Here is a 27640-nt window from a genome sequence, read left to right as displayed (position 1 = left end):
TAAAGTTGCTAACAATACTTGATGATTAGCTATTCAGAGATATGTGTAAATTTCCCAGAGAAAAGCAGTCAACAGAGATTATCTACTGACCTTTAAATAAATTGCTATCTGGTAACACGGATGACAGAGACAAATGTGGTTGCCACAGGGATAGATCCAGGAGGATCTCTTTAAGAAAAGGAATTGGAAAATCTTGCCTTTGCAAATTTGACAAAAGCATATGACCTCATGAACCCAGTGCCAGGGCTGTAAGGGATCTGTGTAGCGAAGAGCCTCAACTGGAGTTCGTTAGCTTCAAGGTAAATCCACCTCCACAATGTTTATAGTTCCTTCATTCTAAACAGTTAGACAACAGGGAGTTCCTTAATTGTGCACTTATTTCGTTCATGAAGAAAACCCAGACTTGCAGTTTAGCCATCCCGTTGGATGTGTTGTAACTTGTAGCACATCAGAAAGTCTGAGTACAATGAATGCAACTTCTGTTAATTCACTAGCACAATGAATTCCTCTCCTGTAGGGTTCTTGAGGACAGAGAAGGAATCTTATTTCTCTCCACTTCCCACTCCCAGAGTATGTTGCACTTTTAATAGGTGATCGATGAATGTTGACTGAATGTTTTGATTCCTATATTCCTTCAACAAACAATGCACTGGTTTTTGCCTATTTGACCCTTATTAACTTTTCTCACTTAACCTTAAGAAGTTATCATACCTTTGAAATATCCAGTTAAAATGAAGCAAAATTAGAAATTAATAGCCAAAGATAGAACAAAGCCAAAATAAAAACACAATCTCAACCACTTGGACAAGAGAAAAATATCTTACAAAATAATTCTTGAATCAGAGATTAGTAAACCAAAATCTTCTTTACATACCATTGAAGTCTTCAAGACAATAGAAAGACCACATATATAAATTTAATGGCTATGATACAGAAAATCAGGGTCCACAAGCTCTGATCCTAGCAAATTTATAGATTTTGATATGTTTCTTTTAAATGGAAAAGAAAAATAAATAAAGTAAAAGATATTTTTAAAAAACTAAGAAAAATACAGGAAAAAGATTAAAATGCACTAATAAATTTAAACAAATTAAAGCAGTTCAACTGATAAATTATTCTAAAAGCTGTTTCTTTGGTAGAGCCAATAAAATAGACAAATCTTTAATAAATCCAATCCAAAGAATCTTTCTTTAGATATTTTTTAAATCTCTGGCTTATGTGCAATATTACATATTTTTTTGGACAAACAATAGTGTCCTGCATTGCTGTAAATTATCCAATTCTATTTCTTTTATTTCTTCTAGAAAAAAGATTAATACAAAACACGATGGAAGCTAGCCCTAAGTTTTGAAAAGGCAGGCTCCCATCTCTCTTGAGTTAGAATCATAAGGGTTAAAACATGCTGATTAGAGAATAACTTTACTAAGAAAAAAATGAAACTTCCAAAAGATATCCTGACACCAAAAGCTCTTCCGTGGGTTTGCTTGAAGGTCTATTGCTGGTCGTTCTCTGGAGAAAGCATGGCTTTCCTGAAGCACTGGAACCCATTTCACTGTCCATGGCTATGGACTCCTGTCAAGTAGACCTTGGCATACCCCCTCTGTGGTTTTCATTAGACTCAGCGAGGACCCAGGGGTTTATGTGAAAGTGCTCTGAAAAGTGTAAACTGTTATATAAAACAAGGTAACATTATTTTCATCAATATCATTTTAATAAGGATCGAAGGTCAATATGAGAATCGTGATGTTGATAGCATCATACCTAGATGAGAAAAACACTTCTATATGTTTCTCTACTGAAAGAAAGTTGGGGAGAACATTGATAGAGTTCAGAGTACCCACAAAATGGTTAATTAACTCAGTATATGGTGGAGGAGAAATAAACAAGGAAATAACTGATTGTTCATATTTCTAAAGTATAATGGTGGGGCTGAGGCCTAGAGAGATCTGTGAAGAAGGTAGAATTGGCTTTCATCAAACACCTGCCCTCTCAGCCCCCTCCCTTCACTCTCTGTGAATTACTTCCCTTCCTTGCCCCCCAGAGCAGCCCCTGCTGTGGAGCCCCACCCATGCCTGTCTGCTCAAGACACTCTCTGCCGACAGTTGCGTTCCCCCAAGACAGTGATCTCAGCTTGCAATCACCAACAGCTCAGCAACAGCCATGGTTCTGTCAGGAAACTGAGCTCTGAGAGGCAGCAAGATAATGCACTGGGTGGACAATAAAACAGATCCAGTGCAGATCTCTATATGTTGGGCTGCAAATAACAGGGTGAAGTGTAATGGGACAAACATAAAATGTTGAGCTTGGGTTCTAATAGCCAATTTCACATCCAAGCAGGTTAAGGAAAAGCTGCCTTAGTAACAGCTCGTGCAGGGAAACAGAAAAAACATAATCGTAGCTATTTTGATAACCAACAAGAAGGCCTCTGACCAAAAACAAGCTGGCACAATCTCAGGGTACATCAACAGCCATCCAGTGTCCAGGTCAAGAGAATTAATTCCGTGTCCTACTATTCCAGGTTCAGACCATGGTCCCAAGTCCCACATTTTAAGATTGGCATTGACAAAGGCAGATCCAAAGGAGAAGAGGTGATGGATCTGGAAACTTTATTAATAACTCATTCAGGATGTGAGGGCAATCTGGCTGCGACCTCTGCTACCCCATTGATTGCTAGGGGTGATTTGGCTGATCTGGCTGGCTAGCCAGGTGTCCCCTTCCTCCCTCACCACTCCACGTGTGTCCCTCCCAAAGCTGCAGGCCCAGTGGAAGAGGATAACCTTCCCCAGAGGAAGACCGCTTTTCGGTCAAGGGTATACCAGTGGCTGTGCTCTCTGCTCGAACCTTCAAACAAGCTCTGAAGGTGCATTTATAGAGAGCGTAGGATAGTCAAATTTTCCAGACCCCGGACACATCCAAATGAAGCCCTGTGTGTGGCAGGCTGCCTTTCTGTAAAAGAAAAAAATAAGAAGAGGGGAAAAAACTCACTCACTGACTCTTTCTTCCTTCCTTTCTTTCATTTCCTTCTTCATTCCTTGCTTTTTTATTTCCTCTTTTCCTTCCTCCCCTCTTTCTTCCTTTCTTCCTTCCTTCCTTCACTTCTTTCTTTCCATCAATTCTTAATGACTACCACGGGCCAAGCAGTGTGAAAAGATATGACACAAAAATGCATAGGGCATGCTCCCAACTCCCCATGCAAGTCGCAGTCTGCTCTGAGAGATAGTCATATGTTCAGATAAATTACAAAACCATGCGTGAAGCGCTAGAGCAGAGATCTGCTCAGAGAACAGTGGGGGCACGAATGAGATGCTTTTGGAATGAGGAAGGACTGAAGTAACCACAGAGATTTAGACAAAGAATTGAGACACAGAGCATCTTCAGATATCTGGAGAATTCCCCTGCAGAAAGGAATTATTAGGCTTACTATGTATAGCTTTAGGAGCCCACCATGGAGAAGATGGGAGGAATTCAAGGAGGCAGATTTTGGTGTAATATGTGCAACTTTTACAGCTAAACCTTTCCAACAAGGGAGAGGATGAGCTCCCCACCTGAGAATCATGTGAGCAACAGCAGAATGGCCATCTGTAACCGTATGCCATCTGTCCAGAGAAATCCTCCTTGAGGTCTCCTTTACAACTTTAAGTTTCTAAAGACTTAATTCTATTTCAGCTAAGGTGTTTATGGCTGATTATTTTTTAATAGCTGAAGAAGCAAGTAAACCTGAAACTATTTTACATTTTAACAAGAAGTCTTAGTGGGGAGAGGGGAGAATATCTAACCTACTCTGATCAAAAAGAATTTCATTCACTGTCCTAGGTGAAACTGTTTGGGGAAAGAGCCTTCCCAGAGCTCCCCTGCCCCCAGAGGTTATAAAGTCCTAGCCTACAAACGCTATCTGGTCTGCACATATGTTCCTTTTTCATCCACACTGCATTTAAAAAAAAAAAAAAATTTATTGCTAACATTTCAAAATCTGATTTCACCGAAAAATTCAGATTTTCATCTATTCTTGAAAAATCAACTCTAGCAACGCTGGGGCTGTATTATTGCAAGATAATGATTATTGGAGACTGAATAACTTCCCTTTCAGAGAAGCATGTACTCCTTCCAGTTCACCATACTCCTTACCACTCCCTATTATCACTCCAATGCTCAGGCCAAGCATGGTGAACATTTGGCATGGTGCTTATGTCTCTGTATTTACAGTCCCCGTTCTAAAACATGTAGGAAGTTACCTGCTGTGTGGAGAGCCTTTATAGCACTTTTGACATTACCTGCATTTAAATAATTCTGCTTCCCTTCCAATATAGACTCTTTTAAAAAGTTCCTAATTAAATATCTTTACACATTAGCCTCTGTGTAATTAGGAGAATTGACCCGTTGTTAGGTTGGCCCTACCTACTTTAGCTCCCCTCTGAGAAATGCACCCTTTTTCCTAAGCACAGTTTTCCTCTGGTCACACTCATTTGGCCTCAAACTTGAACAGCTCGCAGTGTACTATGTAATCAAATACTCCAGGAAGGAACTAATTGGAATCGTATGCAACCTGCCAGCTACTTTCATTTGAAGTTTTTGTGCTCCAGAAATGGAAGGAAGTTATAATTAGTTCCTCACATTGTCATTTCAGAAGCAGCTGCATTATTCTTACTGCGTTGCTTCCCACTGTTTATAATAAAACTGGGTGAGTTAACACAAAAGGAAGGTAGTTTTAAGCTTCGTGTTTACCATTTGGAAATTAGATGCTTAAAACAGACACATTTAAGCAACATCAAATAGTGGTTTCGTTTCTTTGTCTTTTCATTACTTTTCAAAGCGCTCGTGCTTGGCCCTTGGGCGCTCTTTCTGAATGGATTGTTTAATTCTCTGCTCGGTCTTCTTTTTCACTTAAAGATATTTCTATTTGGAGGAAGAACTCTCATACACTGTTGGCGGGAATGTAAAATGACACAATCACTTTGGAAAACAGCTTTATCAGTTTCCTAAAAAATTAAACAAGTACCTACTATACAACCTGGCCATTTTACTCCTAGGTATTTACCCCAGAGAAAAGGAAATCTATGTCCAGACAAAGACTTGCACACAAATGTCTGTAACAGCTCTGTTTTTAATAGCCAAAAACTGAGCAACTCAAATGTTTATCAACAGGTAAATGGATAAACAAATTGTGGCTTATCCATACAATGTATAGTTCTCAGCAATAAAGAGGAATAGATTGGGCATAAATGTCAAAATAATTATGAATGAGTCTTAAAATAATTATGCTGAGTAAAAGAAGCCAAACAAAAAAATTACTTACTGTATGATTCCATTTATATGAAATTCTAGAAAATGCTGACTACGCTACAGTGACAGAGGGCAGATCAGTGATTGCCTGGGAGTGGAGGTGGGCAGGAGTGAGAAGGGAGAGATTACAAAGGAGCATATGGCAACTTTGGAGGATGGTGGACCTGTTCACTAACTTGATTGTGGTATTGCCCCATGATTATATACCTATGTAAAAACTTATCAAGTTACACACTTTATGTGCAAGTTATTGTATGTCAATTATACCTCACTAAAGCTGTTATAAATAAATAGCTATAAAAATTTTAAAGTTCTAGAATAATTTAGGCATCAGAAAGCACTTAATATACATTATTCTCTATATTCTATTTTAGATGTTATGTGTCACAGTAAGCATCCAATAGGAGAGCAAATTCAAACTCACCCTCGAGATGAAATATCACTAACAATGATTTTGTGCAAAAATCTTGGAGGGCCAGAGCAAATGGAGAATATACAGGTGTCTTATTTTCAGATACAGTGAATGATAGGCATTCTTTATTGAGATCAGCTCAAAATTATGTCTCCCACATTTCAAAAAAAAACAAAGAATAAAGAAAAAGAAACACAAAGAAAGAAAAGGAAGGAATAGAGTGGAATATGTTTGTGAAATTATTCACTGACCTTAATTTTTTTCTTTTTTTCGATTGAGCTATAATTTACATCCCATAAAATTCATCCTTTTAAAGAGTACAATTCATTGGTTTTTAATATATTCACAAAGTTATACAATCATAGCCACTATCTAATTCCGGAATATTTTCATCACCCTACAAAGAAACCCTATATCTATTAAGCAATCACTCTCCCATTTTCTCCTCCCTCCAGCCCTGGCAACTGCCAATCTATTTTCTGCCCCTATGGATTTGCTAATCTGGACTTTTCATTATAAATGGAATCATACAACATGTGGCCTTTCCTATCTGGCTGCTTTCATTTAGCATAACATTTTCAAAATTCATCCATGTCACAGCATGTGCCAAAACTTGATTATTTTTATGGGTGAATGATATTCCATTGTATTGAATGCCATAGTCATCAGTTGATAGACATTTGGGTTGTTTCCACTTTTGGGCTACTATGAATAATGCTACTGTGAACACACACATACGAGTTTTCTGTAGACATACATTTTCAGTTCTCTTGGATATATACCTAGGGGTGGATATGTTTAACTTTTTGAGGAATTACCAAACTATTTTACAAAACAGCTGCACCATTTTACATTCCCACCAGCAATGTATGAGGGTTCTAATTTCTTCACCAACACTTGTTAGCATCCATCTCTTTTATTATACCATTCAAGTGAGTATGGAGTGGTATCTCGTTGCGGTTTTGATTTGCATTTCCCTAATGGCTAATGATGAGCATCTTTTCATTCATTGACCTTATTAAGCCTCAGAAAATAAACAGAATTAAACCTGACTGGTACCTGAATAAATGACCACTATTTTTTGCCCTTTATTCCCTTCCTATATCAATGTTTGTCACTTATTTCTTCATTCAATGAGCTTATACTGAGACTGTCTCAGCCCTGGGTTGGGCACAGTCAAAAATTCTGAAGAAGTAGAAAAGATAGCCTCTACGATCAGGAGGCTTAAATTATAATTGAGAATAAGAGTGACAAAAGAATCATAATGAACATATGTCTTAAAGATACCTTTAAAAATATGTATCTTAAAAGATTAGATTAAAGATAATTTTCAAGTAGAAATTTCTCCCTAAAACTCTACAGTCTTTAGGCACTTCTTGTAAGAGCTGTAACCCAACGTGCAAATTGCCTACAAACACTTAACTATACATGTTGTGAAAGGTAGGTTTGGGGCTTTGTGCGTAAAAGGAGTAAAATCGCTATGCCCTGGTTCTGGTGTGTCCCTGTTCTCACTTGCTGGTGGGTTCATTTGACAGGGTTTTGTTACATAACTTCTATGTGTGAAGAGCTGACATTCCAGTCCGGCTGCAAGGTCAGATGTCCGGGCTCTTCTGGAAACCAAATGTGCGCACTGACCCAGAAACTGTGCCAGGCAGGGTGGGAGCTCTCCTCTGCTCTGCTATGCTTACCACAACATCATTGCTTCCATCTTCCCCCCAGGCCTAAGGGGTTAAATTGTTTGGTTTCCACATGACCACATCATGGATTCCTGCTGTCTTTCTTCCTAAACACCCCAAGGCAGGGCTGAGCAGACATGCGGGCAGCCTCTTTTATAGAGGACTCAGCATCTGAGCTGGTAATGCTAGAACATGGTGTTAGAGAAGAGACCTTGGCATGCCGCCTGCGTTTCCAGAGTCTTCTCTCCTTCCACTGTTCTTTAAGAAAACAAGAGAACTAGAAACAGCAATGAGGCAGAAAACATTTTGAATCAGCAAAAGTGTCCAACAGCAGATTTCTGGATGTCTAGCATTCAAACTAAAAATAGAAATAGGTTTCTATAGGCTTAACTGAGTAAATAAGATACAATAAGATTCTTCCACAGTGCTTGACACTTAATGAAATGCTTGTTGAACCAACTGCATCATCGGTCCCCTGCCAGGCAGACTTTAAAGAAAACTATTAAGTCCATCCTTCTAAACTTAGAATCACATATAAGCATCAACATGCATTTATAAACCCTTAACACTCGTAGGACTTATGGTCCTGAAAAGCCATTTGCCCGTGACCTTAGTTAACGTAGTTCGACACTAAGGCAACAAACACTTGGATACGAGTTCCAGTTTTGCTTCTTAGTAATTTCATGACCTTGGACAAGTCATTTAAAATGTCAAAATCTCAATTTCCATATTGTTAAGGTCCTTTATACTTCCAAGAAGCATTCTATTCAAACTTGCCCTCTTGGTGGCACCTTCAGCACCTCTGGGTTCTTTTACTTCGGTTTTGGTTCCTTGCTTCCCATCCAGGCCAGCTCCACTTTTCTGCAAAATGGGCAAACCTGCCTAAAATAAAAATAGAATAAGCTTTAAAAAAAATCACAACGTCCATCTCTGAGTTCGTCATAGGTCACAAGACAATGAGGATGCATTTTGGCATAATGATAAAGAGCAGAATGGCTGAGTTCTAAGGGCATGGCATTTGATGCCTGCAGATCTGGATTCCACTTCCGGTTCTGACACCTGCTAGCCATGTGATCCTGGACAATTACTTAACCTCACTAAGCTCAGTTTTCTCATTGGTACCTCCCTGGGCTGTGGTGAGGTTTAAATGACATCAGACACATATGACACTTAGCACAGGGCTTGGCCCACAGGGAGCACTTAGCATCACTTATTCTTCTCTTGACAAACATGATCTCTACATTAGTTTCCCGGGAATGAAGGTGACATAAGCTTATGACGTTTATTAAAGTTTGGAAGAGTCTCATAAGCTAGTGGTCTAATTCCAATCTTCTTCCAACAAAAATCTCCATTTGAATAGCAATTTATAGTTTAAGATTTACTTCCACAAATATTGCATTTTTCCTCTGACTTTCAGTCTATTTCTTTTTTTATGCCACACAGCATTATCCCAAGCTCCAATTTTTATACACAAAAGGATAACAAAAATAAAAGTGGAGTATTGACTATTAGTTACCATCAAACTTATGCAAATATTCCTGAACATTTAACTAATTAATTAGTTGGGTTTTTCCCTTGGTAAGACTCTTGTAAAAGATCATTATTTTTACTTTGTAAGGATCTTATTAACATCTATTAGTTCAACATGCGCTATGCCAATGTGAAATTAACATGCAGAGCTAGAGACCGGCAAGATATACTGTCTCTTCTATTCAGGGAAAAATGAGGACCAGCGACACTAAGGGGCCAACGTCAGGTCAAACAGGTAATGCTTGACAACTGGCCACCAAAAAGCAAGACTTTGATTTGTCATTAAGTACAGTTATTCCTACATAACACTAGATATGACTGCTGTGTGCCCAGCAGAGACAGGAGGGCCGAGCAGTATCCAACAATGACCAACCTAAAGGAATGCTTTCTAGTTGTGGAAGAAAAGAATAAAGAACAACACTGGACAGTGCATAATCACAGGCTACATTGTTCAGGACAGACTGTGAATGCCATAAGGCAGTGGTTTTCAAAAAGTGTGAGTCACCTTGAGCTCTAAAGAAATCCTGTTGGGGGCATCCAATATGCAAAAGAGACACACAGAGGAGTTGAGTTGATTGAAGAAGTGGAGAGCCCTCCCCTGTGGCCTTCTGGCTGCAGAGATCACTGTTTTAAAACTGCCAGGACTTGAGAGATGGGTCGCATTTGAATGACAGAGAGAGGGGAGGAACGGGGGGGCTAGAGGGAACAGCAAGAGCAGAGGCAAGAAGGTGGGAATTCAAAGCAAGAAGCTGTGTGCCTTCCTCAGGGGACGCCTAGTGAGAAGGAGATGGTAAATCGTAAAAGGCACCCCCATGGTTGCTTTTGGTTTCCAACCTGAGCTAATTGTTGAATATTTTAAGCCTGGTGAAATAGTTAACAAATGCCCTAAGTCAGGGCAGATGGGAAACTTAAGGTTAGTGGTCTGCAGTCAAATAACGTGTCTCATCATTGTTCATTTCAGAATCGTTTCAAGTCGTCGTGAGAGGAAACGGCTTCCGACACGCCCGCAACGTGGACAGAGTCCTCTGCAGCTTCAAGATCAACGAGTCAGTCACTCTCAGTAAGTCCTTGCAGAATTTGTGGTTTCTTCAGCTTGCTTCAGGGAAGGGCATTCCCAGCCTGGTCTTCCAGTAAGGCCACACATGGGACCGTTCAGAGAAGGGTCTTCCCTCCTGGAAAGGCCTCCAGCAAGGGCATAGCTAGCCCCTACAGCGCCCTTGTTTCCCATCAGGAAAGGCACAGGGTACTTGTTTCCCAGTCCGCCAACACGTGTGCTAAGTTACTTTCAGGTGGCCATGCCGGCACTAGCAGGTTAGGGCTTATGACGCTTGATGTTCCTTAACGAAATATTGGGGACTCTCAAGCACAAGATTGAAAAGCAGATGGTCTAAATGTATCAATTCTGACTAAACCAAAAGCCAAACTGTTAAGCTTACATGTGTAGATTCTGGAATTTTTTTTCAATCTGGATGATTCTTGCTTGGAGTAGCCAAGAAACTCTCATCGTGGTGAATACCTAACATGAAATACAGGAATATGGAAGTAAAACTAAGTACATTTCATGCGAAAAATGAATTATCATAACACTGGCACTTTCACAAGACATTTGTAGCAGGGAAGTTCTTCATTTAAAGGCATATGTGATTCATGTCGCTGTCCAGGAGGGATGAGGAAGACCCATTATGGGAGGCACATGGCCAGGAGCCCTGGTTATTATTTACATCTGGCATCCATCACACAGATGATTATTGATTCAGTATCTGCAGTGACAAACCGTAATAAAATAATGCATTTTCTATAGTGCTTTGTCCCTTTAAATGTTTCACGTCTTTTTGCCACAACAGCCCTGAGAGGTAGAAAGAGCCAGGAGGACAGGGCGGATCCTCATGTCTATTGACAAACCACTCACACTAGTCTCGTCCTCCTGACAGGCTTATGGAGTAGGTACCACCTTGTTTTTAAAAAGGAAGAATTGAGGGATATGCCTTTTTCCCCTCCTTAACATCTTAAAACCCCCTTCCATATTTAAACAGAGATAGGCAATGGCTTCTTTACAAACATCTGGAATTCCTGGCCTTGGCATAACTCCAGACGTTTGAAGCATTCAGTTAGTTTTCCTCATACTTGGAAATGCTCTCATGTATCCAGAAAGTACACGCTATTTGAAAACATTTTGAAATATCCCCGAGTAGTCACAGTGTGGAAGCCGGACAGGCGTCCTCTACAGAGTTCTTCCTTTTTCTCCTCTTTCAGTTGTGGTGTTGCTCAAGTCTGCCTTCCCTCTCTTGTTAACCACAATCTCAAATCTAAGATAAGAAACTCCTGAGGGTTAAACTCAAAGACATCAACACCTTCCCAAGAAGACTTCCCAGGCAGGCAAGCCTTTGGACCCAACCCCTCTCTGAAGATGAATGGAAATGAGGTGTAGTGTTGCCATGGCTTGAAAGGTTACACAAGATGCTGTGTTAGGATAACAGGAAATGCAAGTTTACTTTGGATTTGTAGAGTGACATTTTGAAGGCCTATTTTCCAACTTCTCCTTGAAATTTTATTTCTTGGGAAACCACTTCATCTTCTTTCTCCCTCTTCCCTTCCTTTCCTAATATATACTTGCACAGACTCTCCACCTCATTCATATTCAGAAAGAAAGAAAGGCTGTTGGGGTAGGGATTTTGCTTCAACCACAAACCTAACTGTGCTGGAAGCATTTGGAGAAGAGGGAGGCAGTGACGCAACCATATTGTGAGCTGCAAGCAACACTCCTAAACTCAAATATACAGTTATTAAAAATATTCTAAGAGGGAAATACTGGAATTTGAAAAAACACTTATCCTTCATTTCTTAATTCACCTGTTCATTTCCATTTAGTGAATGATATAAGCAAGAAAGTATGGAGGACAGAAAAGATAAATAAATTTTAAAATGTAACATATTCAAATCTTCATTTGCCTAACATCCTTATGAATGTAACAGTTTCTGTTGGCTTGTTTCTGTAAAATAAAATAAATGGATTTTTGCTTCTCCCATTCTTCTTCCTCCCCTCTACATCCCAAGTTTTAAAATGTTATCTACTTTCATTTTTATAGTATATATTTCCTCTTCCAAGATTTTTTTCCTAAATGCTGCCTTGCATTTTGTAGTAAAAAAGAATATAAGTATCATTATTAATCAGAAAAAGACTAATTGAAGGCCCAGTAGTGAAACTTAAGGCCAGTGTGGCTCCAGCCAGTTCAAACATGATACAGGCCTCAGAGTCTTCAACAAATAATACAATAGCAGATTATATGCAGCAAAACTGTTAAACATAAAAGAACAAATTGAAAAATTATATTTATAGTGGAAGATATTAACATGACTTTCTGAGTCTTTAAATGAATAATAAAAAAATTAAAGATATAGAGCAGATATATACTATATACCTTTTTAAATGGCTATGAACATCCTGAAACACTTATTATACTGAGACACAAATAAAACACCAACATATTAATGCCAAAAAGTAGAAATCATTTCAATATGTTCTTAGATGATAAATATAATGAGAAAATAAAAAGCAAAGGTTAATACCTACTTCTCTCCCGTTTTCATTGCCTTTGCTTAAAAATAAAATCAATGAATCAACCACTTAGAAATCTAAAACAGGGGCCAGCCCATAGCACAGCAGTTAAATGTACACATTCAGATTCGCAGCCCGGGATTTGCCAGTTCGGATCCTGGGTGTGGACGTGGCACCACTGGATAAGCTATGCTGTGGTAGGCGTCCCTCGTATAAAGCAGAGGAAGATGGGCATGGATGTTAGCTCAGGGCCAGTCTTCCTCAGCAAAAAGAGGAGGATTGGCAGTAGTTAGCTTAGGGCTAAACTTCCTCAAAAAAAACCATAAATCTAAAACAATTTCTGGACTTGTGGTCAATATAATAGATTCAGAAATTCTGGATAGAATATGATTTTAAGAATAGTAACATGTGGCCTTGCTCAAAGAAATGTGGAGGAAACCCTTGGGTACAGGAAACAAAAAGGTGAATATAACATTTAAGCAGGAAGTGAAGCTGTTGGGGCTCCAGGCCTGGGGGTCTGCACATGGTGCTCCTGATGCCGATGCAGGTACAGGACACCAGCCTGTGCAAGGCAGCAGGCAAGAGCAGAGCCGCGTGCAGAAATCAGGCTTCATAATGCTGCACCACACATTAAATGGAGACTGGAAAAGCTGCTCAGTGTGACTCAAGGGGGCAGGCAGGGGAATAAAGGTAAGATGGTATACCACCCACATGATACAGAAGTTCCAAGTCAGGAAACTAACCCCAAAATGTGTCCATGACCATCCTTATCCCTGTGGCCTGGCAGAGGCAATGTATGTCGAGCCCAACCTACAGCATCTTCAGAGGGGCTCAGAGCACCGAGTCACAAACCATAAGAAGATAGATGGAAGAAAGGAGAACAAGCAAGAAGAGAGGACCAGAGAGCAATTTGAAAGAGAATGTAAAATAAACACATTTAAAGTGTGTAAAGAGATCAAACAGACCAAAGGGAAGAACATTCAACAAAGGCAGATTTGCAGAAGAACCTAGTGTAAATTCTAGAACTGAAAAAGTTTATTCAGTGAATACAGCTTAATGGATGGATTAAGCAGTGTGGTTAGATACATATGAAGATGAAATACATGAACTGGAAGAGAGATACAAGGAAATCCCACCCCCTAACAAAGCACCAGACCCAGACTTTTTTTCACCCAAGTTTTATCAGACTTTAAGGGATCGATGACCCATATCTGATACACACTGTTCCAGAGAAAAGAAATAGAGAAAAAGCATTTTAATTCTTTTAATTTTAATTCTTTTTATGATAATTATACAATCTTGATGTTTTTAAAAAAGTGGACAAGAGCAATAGAAGAGAATATTTGAGGTCAAGCTCATTGATGGCAAACATCTAAATAAAATATTGGCAAACAAAATCCAGCAATGTATTTTAAAAGGATCAGGACCAATTTTGAAGAATATGAGAATATGGGGGGATTTGCCTCTCACATAGCAATGCTTTTTGATGCCAAGAAGGTATTAAAATCCATTATCCATTCCAAATTTTAAAAATACATACTTTTTCGGGGGCTGGCCCTGTAGCCTAGTGGTTAAATTCAGCGTGTTCTGCTTTGGCCTAGGTTCAGTTCCTGGTCATGGACCTACACCACTTCTCAGCCATGCTGTGGCGGTGACCCACATACAAAAAACAGAGGAAGATTGGCACAGATGTTAGCTCAGGGTGAATCTTAGCCAAAAAAAATATATATATATGTAAATATTATAAATATATAAAAAAATAAACATATATTTATATAATATATATTAATATAGTAAATATATTAATATATAATAAATTTATTATATATAAATATATATATACTTTTAGAAAACTAAGAATAGGGTAAGACTTCTGTAACATAATAAAAAATATATCTAGATATTTGAATTCAAAACTCAACATCATTTAATGGTAATATCACTATGTAGAGGTATTCACTTTACAGTTAGGAAGAAAAAAAGCAGGACAACCCCTTTCACCATTATTATTTAACATTGATCTGAAAGTTCTAGCAGCACCATGCAACAGAACTTTCTGTGATGATGGAAATATTGTAAGATGGCAGCCACTATGGTAGGTAGCCACATTTGGCTGTTCCAGACGTGAAATGTGGCTAGTGCTATTGAGGAACTGAATTTTTAATTTCATTTGATTTTAATTAACTTAAATGTCAATAGCCACATGTGGCTAGAGACTACTGTATTAGACAATGCCATAGGTATTACGACAGTACAAGAAACTAATGAGAGATATAAATACAAGAAAGGGGGCTGAACATCATTACTTTAAAATGCTGGTTATATCTTCCTGGAAAACTCAAGAGAATCAACAAACTACCAGACTAATAAGAAGGTTATTTAAACTGGATGCTTTCAAAATAAATACAGCCTTGTAACAATCCATAGCTTTTCCAGAATTCAGCAACAATCAATTAGAAAACATCATAGGAAAAATAGAGCAATAACATATAAAATCTAGTAAGAACTTATTTAACCAAACTTGTAAAGACAAACCAGAAGGAAGTCACAAAACATTGTGAGGGATATGAAGAAAGTATAAATAAATGGAGAGGCAGTACAGACTTGTGGCTTAGCACAGGCACTGGAACGAAACTACCCAAGAAAAGAATCCTGGCTCTGTTTTAAAGCTGTGACCATGGCAAGTTATTTGACATCTCCATGCCTCAATTTCTCTACCTGTAAAATGAGTACGGCAATAATAGCACCTCTGTCGTGGATTGTTAGGAGGTTTAAATGTGGGAGATGGGGCTCAGAACGGGGCCTGGCACACAGTAAGCAGTCGATCAATGTTGGCTGCTGGTATTAGGTTATTATTATAATCACTGTTATTAAATGAAGCAGCAACTGAGTATCATAAAGACATCAGTTGTCTTCAAATTAATATTTACTTTTAATACAATCCCAGTGAAAATTCCAAGGGGACTTTTTTTTTTAATTGAGGTTGTGATAGTTTACAACCTTGTGAAATTTCGGTTGTACATTATTATTTGTCAGTCATATTATAGGTGCACCACTTCACCCTTTGTGCCCACCCTCTACCCTCCTTTCCCCTGCTAACCACTAATCTGTTCTCTTTGTCCATGTGTTTATCTTCCACATATAAGTGGAGTCATCCAGAGTTTGTCCTTCCGGCTTATTTCACTTAACATAATACCCTCAAGTTGCATCCCGCCATGTTGTTGTGAATGGGACAATTTTATCCTTTTTTATGGCTGAGTAGTATTCCACTGTGTGTGTGTGTGTGTGTGTGTGTGTGTGTGTGTATACACCATGTCTTCTTTATCCAGTCATCAGCCAACGGGCAACTTAGGTTGCTTCCACGTCTTGGCTATTGTGAATAATGCTACAATGAACATAGGGGTGCATGGGTCTCTTTGAATTGCTGATTTCAAGTTCTTTGGATAGATACCCAGTAGTGGGATGGCTGGATCATATGGCATTCCTATTTTTCATTTTTTGAAAAATCTCCATAGTGTTTTCCATAGTGGCTGCACCAGTTTGCATTCCCACCAACAGTGTATGAGGGTTCCTTTTTCTCCACAACCTCTCCAATATTTGTTATTTTTTTGTCTTGGGTATTTTAGCCATTCTAACGGGTGTAAGGTGATATCTTAGTGTAGTTTTGATTTGCATTTCCCTGACGATCAGTGATGATGAGCATCTTTTCATGTGCCTATTGGCCATCCGTATATCTTCTTTGGAGAAATGTCTGTTCATGTCTCCTGCCCATTTTTTGATTGGGTTGTTTGATATTTTGTTGTTGACCAGGGGGACTTTTTAAGTTAAGAAAATACTTCTAAAGTTTATATGGAAGAATAAACATTTAAGAATAGCCAAGAAAAATGTGGAAACTTGCCCTAGTTGCTTTCAAAATGTATAAAAAAGCTGCAGTAATTGAAACAATGTATGGCTGATGCCACAAAAGAAAAACTGAGCATTGGAATAGGAAAAACAAGGTCCATAAACAGAGCCAAACACTATGTGGATTTAATATAAAATAAAGTTACCCTTCTAATCAGCGGGGAAAGAGCAGATTATTCAAAAAATGGTGTTGAGACAACTGGCTAACCAATTGGAAAAACAATTAAGTTCAATTTTTATCTCACACCTTACAGCTAAACAAATTCCAGATGAGAAATTTAAATGTGGACATGAAACTATAAAGATTCTAGAAGGAAACAAAAATAATTATTTATGTAATTTTCCAGTGGGGAAAGACCTCGTAAGCCTAACACTGAAGAGAAATACCATGAAGGAAAAATTTGATGGTTTGATTACATATTTTTTAATTCTTCTGTTGCCCACTCCCAAAATCTTAAGGGAAACAGAAAACTGGCAGAATTATTTATAAGACATATAATGAAGGGCCAGTAACCTTAATATATAGACAGTTCTTAAATTCAGTATAAAAGGTGAGCACGTCAATGGGTAAGATGTGAAAAGGAAATTTGCAAGAAAAATAATGGTCCATAAGCATATGGAAAATGCTCACTGTAACTAAGGAAATGCAAATTGAAATAATCTAAAATACTGGCAAAGATTAACAAAAATACAATGCCCAGTGTTGGCAAAGATATAGAGGAACAAGTGTTTTCATTTATCATTGGTGAGAGACCATTAAATCTTTTGGAAGGCAGTCCTTAAAATGAATCAACTGCTTTTATACATTTTTGACTCAGAATTTCAATCTCAACTTCATCAAAAGGAAATGATTGGGAATGTTCTCAAAGACCTGGCTACAAGATGTTCGTCATAATATTGCTTATGATAGCAAAAGGAAAAAGAGAGAGAGAGAAAGAAAGAAAGAAAAAACAGATCAAAACCTCTAAATGGTAGCAACATAAATGTTTGACAGTAGATAATTTGTTATATAAATTATACCTCACCCCTAAACAATTAAATAATGTTATGGGAAAGAAAAATAATTACTGATGTGGGAAAATGTTAATGATATAGCTTCATATGTTAAAAATAAGTTACAAAACAGGACCTCAATGCTATTTCTGTTTTATATACATTTATATGCGAAGGGTGAAAGAGAGATTTGAAAGACACACATCAAAATGTTAACAGTAGTTACCTCTGAATGAGATCACTATTAATTTTTACTTTCTTCTTTCTGTCTATATGTATTTTCTAACAGTGTTAACAGTTATTTAAAATTTAATTTTAAAATTCTTGTTAACTGTTTAGGCCTTGCACACATCTTAAGTTCAGCATTTGCTTGGTTCTCTAATCACCAGGCTGAACTTGCTCCTGGCCAAGAAAATATCTTGGATACCTTCACCCAAGTTTTATTTATTCTGGCTGCACTTTTTCCTACTTCAGTATTCGGTGTATCGTGCCAAGAAAAGATCGACTTTCAATTGGAAATCCATTTGTGGAGAGATTAGAATGCTAAAAAGGAGACATTGGGGTATGAGCTGAGAAATGACCCGTTTCAATGAACGGTAAATTAAAAATGGACGTTTTTACTAATGCACTAATGGGAAATATGCTAGACTATCCTGGTGTTGCGTGGAGACATATGAGGTATGACTATAAACAAAAGAAACTGATTTTTAACAAACTCACTAAAATTTAATTTATAGGCCCTGGGAGAAATCAGTTTCCTGGTTTTAGAGGCACACTTCTTTTCTGATGCAAAATTTTACTTCCCAGCTTGATCTCCAATCGTATTCACCAGACGTGGCTCTAGTTTACTTTTTGTTCACTCTCAAAGGATAGAACTTTGCCCCCTTTGAAGATATTTTTTCAAATTGAACGTGAGTCATGAAGGCAGCTCTAAGAGTTCCAAAGAGGGGCTCAGTTTCCCAAGGGGACGAGAGACAATACTCACTCGCATGTAGAAGTTCCCAGTGTGTTTGTTTTTTTAAAAATCTGTCCAATTATCCAGAAACTGTACTTCATCTTAGAAAACATCTGGGCCCCAGGGCTGCTGTGGGCACCCTATGGAGATCACTGAAGTGCACCTAGGCTGGCAGATGGGGAGGGAGGGCAGAGGGTAGGAGAACCTAAACTTCCACACAAAAGCCTATTGCTCCCTTTCTCACTGGTTGTGTTGCATCTGTTGGTCAAAGGCACTTAGTGCAATTGAGAATGCATCCCTGGGGGTTTGAAGTCATATGAAGATGGTGGAATCTCACTTTGTGCAACTCAGAAAGAAATGAGATAGAGGAGCATCTTGTCTCATGGTTCTCAATCGGGCTGCACATCAGCATCATCAATCATAGTAGCTACTGATTGCTGAGCACCTACCCTGTGCTCTCCCTAACCCATCTCATTTCATGCTGGCAGCAACCCTGTGAGGGAGGAGTTATTTGTTTCCCCATTTTGCTGACAAGGGAACTGAAACTCAGAAAGACAAAGTGCCCAAGGTTACTCAGATGTCCAGAGGTAGAAGTGATTTGGACCCAAGCGATCTACTCCAGAAGCTCTTGACCACTTCTCTACATTGCTTCCAAAACATGGATCCTCCCAGATCCCTAGATCCTCTGACCCCGAATGCCCATGTCACTCATGTGTGCCTGATTCAGAGGTGCTCATTCCCACTGCTCCCTCTCATTTTGCAGACAGGAAACCTCAGCTCAGAGAGGTTTAGCTAGCTACTTGCCCAAGGTCACAGAGCATATTAGAGAGTTGAGACTTGAACCCAGGTTCAAGAAAAAGGCCAGACCAGAGAATGAAGAGCCCCAGGTTTAGAATGTCAGTGGAGGGGGCTGACTGTGTGATCACAGGTAAGGCACTTCTTCTGATTCCCCAAGTGGCCCCTCTTTCTTAAACTTCAGGAGCTTTCGTGTATCTGGAGGTGTCCCCTTTTTGCTCCCGCTTTCAGACGGAGCTCAGGTTTTGCCCAATCGTTTCTGAAGTGCCTCCTGCCGAGATTGCATCAGTGCATGTTCCCATCTTTCAGGCCCAGACAAAAATATAGATATGTGGAAATTCACTGCAGTTTTGCTTGGTCAGACAAAAGCCCTAGTAATCTGCAATGGAGTGGGGAGAAAAGGGGAGCTGCCACCAGAGGTAAGTAGGTAGTGAAGATTTTCATTTTGGGGCAGAAGAGCTTCTTCGGGGGCAAGTTTACACAGTCGCTGCAGCAGGGCCTGGTAGACGGTCACCCTTGAGGTTGCCCTTGCTCTACCAAGGGTACAATTGCCTCCAAGTGAAAATTCATAAGCTGCATGTGGACTCTGGCATGCAGTGTGCTTCTTTGAGGTGTGGTTGGGGGAGAGATTTGCAGGTAAATTCCCTGAAACTGCCATTACCCCAGCCCTGCTATCCTGATAGGAGAAGTTGGACCCCCTCTGCTTCTGCACCAGATGGCTGGATTTCCATGGACGATGGCCTTCCTCATGTAATACTGCTCCTTTGTCATTTCAAGAAGTGGACATAATGGAAGAGAAAGTGATTATACAGAGATGGGCCAGACTTGTGGGAACCCCAAGCAGGCTAATAATCTATGCCCTCTTCCAACTAACATTCTTTAAATATTTGCTCAACATGCATTTAGAGGAAAAGTTGGGTGCTGCTGAGGGAAAGGAAGAAAAAGAGTGCAACCTGTGGATCTCTCCTCTGTGCAGTTCAGCTCTGGCCCCTAATATGCATACCACAGCAGCTTAGTGGCATCCACTGATACTCAAGTGTGTGCCAGTGGTCTCCTTCCCACCCCTTCTTGGGTTTCTGTGTAGGTTTGTGTACTTTAAGAGCAGCAGTGTTTGTCATAATTCACGGCCCTGATTGTGTGGAAGGCTTTAGCCATTTTGGTGGACTTGCCCCTCAATCCAATTCCAAAGGTAAAAGCCTTCCAAATGTAATTGTGCACAGCTGCAAGAGTTTATGTGTCAAGAGGCACATACCTTGTGCATGAATCCTGAATTGTCTTCAACCAAGTAAAAACAAAGCTTTAAAAAATATATTTATTCTTAGCAAATTACAGCTGTCTTGAGTGCACCACTTATTCTGACCTCAGGCTTACAAAATTTTTAAAGGTTGCTTTGCTTAGAAGATAATTTGTAAGTTTTAGAAATGCCAACAGTCAAGAATTTTTTGGTGTAGATTTATTGAGAGGAGAAAATATTTTGCAAGAGCCCTGAGCCCCATTACCTTCATTTAATTTTCTTGCAATACCTAAAACAACCCCTATTAACTTCAGATAGAGATGAATGTGAAATATCACAGCATTATGTGTAGTAGGATTCTAGTTTCATAAAAAATAATGTGCATAGAAAAAAATTCTGAAATAGTGTACCCCAAAGCCTTAACAATGTTTATCACTGGAAGTTAGGATTACCAAGGATTTCCATTTCTTCTTTATGGACTTCTCTGTATTTCTCAGACTTCTCACATTAAACATCTATCTCTTTTATAATTAATAAAAATAACAGTAAATATGAGCAGAAAATAATTTACATCCTGAGAAGTCAGACTAGTCAGATTGCTGAGGACCAGTTCTAAAAGCTGATGTGCCCAGAGCCATGGGGGCCACAACCCTGGGCAGGACTGGGGAATATGTAAGCCCCAAAAAGACACTTCAGAGACCAGCGGGGCTACTGGATCCCATCCCTGCATTTCTCTGGGAATGGGCTTATGGTCCCTCACTTTTTACTTCTTCTCCTCTGGGGCCATGATATAATCTTGATCCTCACACGGTGACCAAGATTGCTGTCAACTCTGAGTCCTATATCGCTATTTATAGGTAAGATGTTCTGACTCTACAGCCTTCCTACCCACATCAGCTCAGAACCTTGGCAGCAATCTAAGTCCCACTTCTAAAGTGCCCCATTTCGGTAATAAAGCTCCACCAAGCTCCACCCCACCTGGAGTGGCTCAGGTGCCACCTACCACTAGGAAAACCTGGACCCATCGCAGCCTGCATGGAGGAGTTTACCAAGAAACACTCTCTTCCTTAGTCCAGCCAGGTGTCTTCCAGTGATCCTTGAGCTGTTACGCCGTCTCCCTCCTCTACCCATCATCTTATAACACCTAGACGTGTAATGTCTCAGACATGGCCAGTTGTCCCCTAAGGGACAAAATCGCCCTTATTTGAGAATTACTGCACTATATACACATCCAAAGATCCTATTTGGATAGATGACTTTCTTCTTATCACACCTACACCATATCGTCCTGACACAACCCAGGAGATAAATTCCAAGACCTACTCAGTTTGCACACACATTCATATCTTGTGTTTTACAGGTACCTCAGACAATAAGCCCAGCAGTGCCCGACTTCAGTAATAACAGTTGACATATGTTGACTGCTTATTAAGTGTTGAGCATTTAATCGTATCATCTCATTAAAATTTACAGCAACCTATGAAATGAGTATTATTCCCATCTTCTAGGTGAGAACACTGGGTTATGGATAGGTTTACATAGCCAGTGGGTGGCAGAGCTTTCATGGGACTCCAGAGCCCAGGCTCTTAATGTGCTCATTGTTCTCCATCCTACTGCAACCTGCCCCTGAGAACAGGGAGGGAAACCAAAAGACATACCCTGGATACCTGTAACATACAGGAACTGGTGAAATAGGTATGTATAAGCCCGGGGAACTTATCTGGAGCCTGTAGACCAAGTCTATGACCTAATCTCATAGTAACTAGCCAGTGAGGGCTTCCAAGGAAACCTTGCAACAACTCCAGGTCAGGGAGGGTGTGGGTTAGATGTGTATCACGTCTGAGGAAAAGGATGGTGGCCAGCTTCGTTCTGCCATGCTAAGAGCATCCCTCTGGCTTCAGCTGGGCATGAGAGGACATTACAGTGGACATGCTATGTTCTGGGGATTATTCCCAGCTTGGCCCCACCCACCTGTGCTTCACTACCATCTCTTCCCATTCTGTTTTGACCCTTGTTTCTCATTTCTGTGACCTCAGAACCACTGTTCAGCCTTTCCAAGTAGAAGCCACTCTCTCCACTTTCAAAATCTCTGCTTTGTGTCCTGACGTAGAATTTAATGTCTTCTATCAAAAGAACCTATAGGCTCGTTATCTCACCCATCTCTGAAAACCTTCTAGCCCAGGACCTGACCACGTAGTACATGCCTGATAATGTTAGTTTCTTTCTGCTCTAAGCAATGGATCCCATTTAGCTCTGCAGTAAGACTCCCACGCTTGTGAATTATTTTTGCAGGGGCCCCAGTAGGGCAATCAACTATCTCCTTTCTGGCTAGTGTTCCAGAAAACTCAACCCAGAAGCTTTGCATTTCACCAACTTGGAGTCCTGCTGAATAGTATTTTATTTCAGGTTTTTGCACAATATTTTAAAAGTCTAACTTCTTAAAAAGCTAGTTACTTTTGAATTCAATGAGAAGGTAGAAACGTCCAGCCTAACTCTAGCCTGTCTGTTCTCCCCTCATTCGGAGACACATTCCCAAACCAGCTGATAATTTGGTGCTGAACAGTTATACTTGGCTCAGGGATGCCATGAAAATGCTCCCCAGACCCAGGGGAGATTGCGAGAAAGAGCAGAGTGAGCTCATTTAGTCCCTAAGCTCCATTATTTTGTCACAGTAGGAATGTAAACTCTGCTTTGGAGCTTACATCAGCTTTTGGAGGATTTCAACAAGCTCCCCCAGATAAGACCAAGGGTTATTTTTCTTTTCCTTTTGGCCAGAAATAAATATTTATATCAAGAAAAGATTGCCAAGACTTGGAATGTATTTGAATTATTTAATCAGCCCTATAAAAGAATTCACTGTGATTAGTGTTTAAATTGGCTAATGAATTTTAATCCTGGTTTTGTCCCAAATCCAGTAGACAGTCACCAACTGCAAGGAAGAATTCTGGAAACTTTTTTACCAGTCTGAAAAGAATTACATTGATCCAAGGTCAAAACCTGGGAATGTACACATTTGAGTGTATGGTTCTGGAACATGGGTTCATTACAGTAGATCACGGTCTCTCAGAAGACACTTGAACCTTATCACAGAGCTTTTCAACCCTGGTCCCCTCCCATGGAAGACGTGCCTCCTGCTGTTATCCAGCCTCACCTGTGGAAAATCTTGACCATTTGCCTCCAAAGTGGTCAGGTATAAAGAGACTTAGCTCCTGGTGTACTTCACGCTACATCACAAAGCTAGCTGTGAGATTATGACAATATAAAATGGCTAACCAGTTCAAATTACACCTGTAAAACAACTAGCTGGGTTGACTTTGGGCAAGTCCTTTCTACAAAACCTGGTTTTGAATTCCAGCTCTGACATTTACTAGTGGTACCACATTAAGTCAATTAACTAACCTCTCTGAACCTCAGTTTCCAAAATTGTAAATAATAAATCATAATAATAATGTCAAGTGAGACTATGGGTATATAATATTAGACAAAATCAGTATAGATATAGATATGGTGTGTATGGATACAGATGTGTGTGTGTGTATGCGAATATGTGCATGTGTGCGTGTATATGTGTATATGTTCACATACACACATTCACTAAAGCTTTTCATTTTCCTAGGAATCCCTAATACCTAGGAAGCTGTTAGTTTGTTAGATCGATGTAATTAAGCAATCATTTTAAAAATTTTAATCTTCAGTTTCTCTAATTTGAAACCACACATTCACATGATCTGTTTTAAAGACATGAATGCCCATATAATAATGTGGAATAACATTTACCGAATGTTTATTAAGTGCCAAGTAACCTGGTTTTTTCACTTTCATGTGCTCTTCCTTACTCCCCACACAACCAGTGCAATGATGTCATCATTACCATTTACAGATGAAGAACTTGTCCCTAGTCACACCCTAGAAGAAGACCTGGGGTTTGAACCTAGATCTGTTTGACTCTAAAGTCTACCCTGCCCCACTCTGTGCCCACTGTACTCATCTTCAGGGATTCCCAGCTCTCATGCCTGGGGTGTTTGGCAGTTTGGCCTAATGACATGCTCATTGATCCCCAAATCCTGATTTAAATCAAGCTTCTGTTTGATTATCAGACTCTTGTAGACAAAAGCTTTAGATTAACCTATGTCATGGGTGTGCACTGAATTCTGACATATCTTTGGTAAGAAGCAAGGAAATGTATATTTACAGATCATCTAAAAATTCCCTTGACTTCTGGTTTTAAACTCCTGCCCCTCCCTGATTTTCTCCCCAGTTGCAAATAAGCCAAGCAGCTGGTTCTAGCTCCTGGTCTGCATTTCGCCTGCCCACTCAGTGCTAAGGAGCAGTGAAATGGCTGCCCAGTGGACAGAGGAACGGGGCCTCAGTCATCCTCGGAGTGGATTATGGCCCGATAAACATCGCAGCACCACTGGCTTTGGCAGAGATGGCCACAAGGTTGGCATGGCCCCTGAGCCAAACATGGCCCAGCCGAGGAGAAAGGCTTTGCTTCCCAAGTGGACGTTCCAGGAAGGAGTCAGATGATCTGAGTTATGGAAACCAAATGGCCCTCCTTTGTTTAGAGAGAGAGAGAAAAAAAAAGTCACTCGTTTTTGTGGTAAAGTGAAAACAGGCTCCAAACCAAACAATCCCTCTCACAGCAGAAAATGCCAGCTCCCCAAAGCGGGCCCACAGCCTCGGAGGCTGATAACTGAGGAAAGGCCGTGTCAAGCCTGTCCTACAGCCTCGGCAAAATCTCCCCAGGCCTCCCAGCAAGGTTTTCCTCTGCTTTGCTCCAGAAATATTTGGTCTCCTAGGCGGGAAAGGAAAATGCAAAGGGGGAGAAAGTGAGAAACGTCTCCTCGACCCAGGCCAATCTCGTCCTCTCAGCCCTGTCCAGGTGGGATGGAGGGAAGGGAGAAGAGCGGTTCAGAGAAAGCCCGGAAGTGAGGGCAGGCGCCAACACCGGCACGTGCTCATGCCGGTCATGCCCACAGAGGCCTTGCTGGTGTGTCACCGCAGTGCTCCAACTCAGATGCCCTCCTCAGCGTGACCCAGCTCTTCCCGCAGAATGCAGCCGGGAGTCACGAGGCCTCCTGTGGCCGCTCTGTGGCTGCCCTGTGGCTCTGTGGGCTGGCTCTGTGGGCAGGGATCTGCACGCCCAGGTATTACTGGTGCATGTGCAGCAGGATAAGCCATGGCCAAGAGGAAATAAATATAGGTTCTCGTCAGCCACGCCTGTGCCAAGTTTGGTTTATTCTCTAATACAAGCCTTTCCTGGAACGGAGAGGCTCTTGGCGAGGAAAGAATCGTGGAGAATTCAGTTCTAGTCCTGTCTTTGGCTTGCTGACTTGCTGTGCAACCACGAGTCACTGTTGCCTCTCTGAGCCTCCATTTTGCCTCTGGAAAATGAGCCTAGTGATCCCTGCCTTGCCTTAGTTCACAAGATCATTGTGAGAAGGGAATAAAGCCTAGCTCTTCTCAAGAGGTGGCAGCCAGACTGCACGGGTGTGGATCCAAGCTCCCCTGTGTAACTCTGGGCAAGTTTCTTCTTTCTCTATGTCTGTTCCTCACGTTTAAAGTGAAGGGAATAATATCCTTCCCTGATAACACTCCTAGAGGGTTAAATTTGATTATGTGATGTATGCAAAGTGCTTAGAAAACACCTATGCACAACATGCCCCAGGTGAGTCTCTCTGGCATTACTGTCATCACAGATGGGAAAGCATCTTGAAAGCAGTAATGCTCAGTTCAGGCACTGTGTGAGCCGCCACTGTCATCATAAGCTTCATAATTTTACTCCACATAATTTTACTCCATCTTCATTATTCCAACATCCCATAATCTGCTAGTGGTAATTCTAAGTATGAGGGGACCCTACAATAGCTTCCTGTTGCTTTTAGGAAAATTCCCAAAAGCCCCACCTTGGCCTACAAGGCCTTGGTCATGTGGTTCTGCTGCCTTTTCTAGACTCATTTTGAGCCCTTGTCTCACTCAAATTCAACAGCCTTCTTGGCCTTTTTTTAGCTCTCAAAAGATCTAGGCTCCATCCTGTCCCAGGATCTTTGCACTGCTGCCTGTCTCCCACTCCATCTCCTCTTCATCGGACCCTCAGGGTTCAGCTGACAAAGCCTTTCCTCAGGGAAGCATTTCCTGATCTTCTAGATGACAGTCGGCCCCCTCCTCCTTCTTTGTGGTTGCCACAATCGTAACTAAATAGTAATTTGTGTAATTACTAGCATGTCAGCCCCTTGAGTGAGGCCCTTCCTCTGTTTTGTTCATTGCAAGGCCTAGCACAATGCCTGGCACATGGTAGACATTCAAAAGGGTATGTTTTTTTAATAAAAATGAACATGTTTAATACCTATTGCCTCTGCAGCTCCCATGAAATCCGTGAAAGCAGAGACCGTGTTTCTCTTCTCAAAGTCTATCTCTAGCTCATGGTAGGCCTTCAATAAACGCTTGTTGAATGAATGAATGACTTGGAATAATCTCCCTAACTTTTCACCCCTTGAAGATTTCCCTAGACATAGGGGAGACTGTGATTGACCATCCTCTTCCTCCTCCTTCCATGGAGACACAGTGCTTAGAGCTCGGATGGTCCTCTGACTCCGTCCCAGGCAGCTCTGCTCCTTAAGTCCAGGCATGGAGCGCACGAGGCTTCCTAATCTCCACTCAGGCAAGTGTTTAGTGTCAGCCAAATTCAAGTGTCAGTTTCGTAACAAATGCCAATAGCAGAATATCATCCTTCAATTATATATATATTCCTCCCTATCTTCTAGTATAGGTATTTGTGTTCACAACTAGATTAAAGGGACACATATTATTCATCTTCGTATCACCTACAGGTCCTACCACATTTTGTGTAGAGCATGCACCCAATAAATGTTGAGTCATAAAGGAATGACTACTATCTATCTACTGAGCGTAACAACTTCTCAGCCCTGCGTCTGGCCCCAGAATCTGGGACGCAGTGAAGTTCTCAAGGAGCTCAGGATTAAAGCTGCTTAAGTTTTTCCCCATCATCCGTTAGGATAAGAGCAAGAACTTCCCCACTTCCCCACTTCCAGAGTCCCTGCACCCTAATCCAACTTTCACAGCTACATCTGCTAAAACTTCCAAAATCACTTCAAATTTTTCTCCAGAAGTCTCCAGAGTTCTTTTCATAGCTAATAGATCCACGTCCAAATCCCTCAGTCTAACTCAAAGAACTTGGACCAAACTTCTTTCTATACTGAGCTTTCCAAATCCTATTACATCCTACCCTGGACGTAGCTGTCGTTTGCTCTGTCTTTGCTCCTGCCACTCCTCCCACCAGGAATGC

General features: G+C 40.5%; 1 protein-coding gene across 2 annotated transcripts in view; it reads left to right on the top strand.

Annotated features, from left to right (window-relative positions):
• Positions 1-27640, top strand: part of ANTXR1 (ANTXR cell adhesion molecule 1) — a 218807-nt gene that overhangs the window by 74733 nt on the left and 116434 nt on the right. For both annotated transcript variants that reach the window (XM_005599916.4, XM_070236270.1), the window contains exon 10: positions 9860-9958. In XM_005599916.4, coding sequence (XP_005599973.2) covers positions 9860-9958 — 99 coding nt within the window. The remainder of the gene's footprint in view (positions 1-9859; positions 9959-27640) is intronic.

The sequence above is a fragment of the Equus caballus genome, chromosome 15 (assembly GCF_041296265.1).
Source record: "Equus caballus isolate H_3958 breed thoroughbred chromosome 15, TB-T2T, whole genome shotgun sequence".
Lineage (NCBI taxonomy): Eukaryota > Metazoa > Chordata > Mammalia > Perissodactyla > Equidae > Equus > Equus caballus.
Note: the sequence above shows the minus strand (reverse complement) of the source record. Positions and strands in the feature narration are given on the sequence as shown.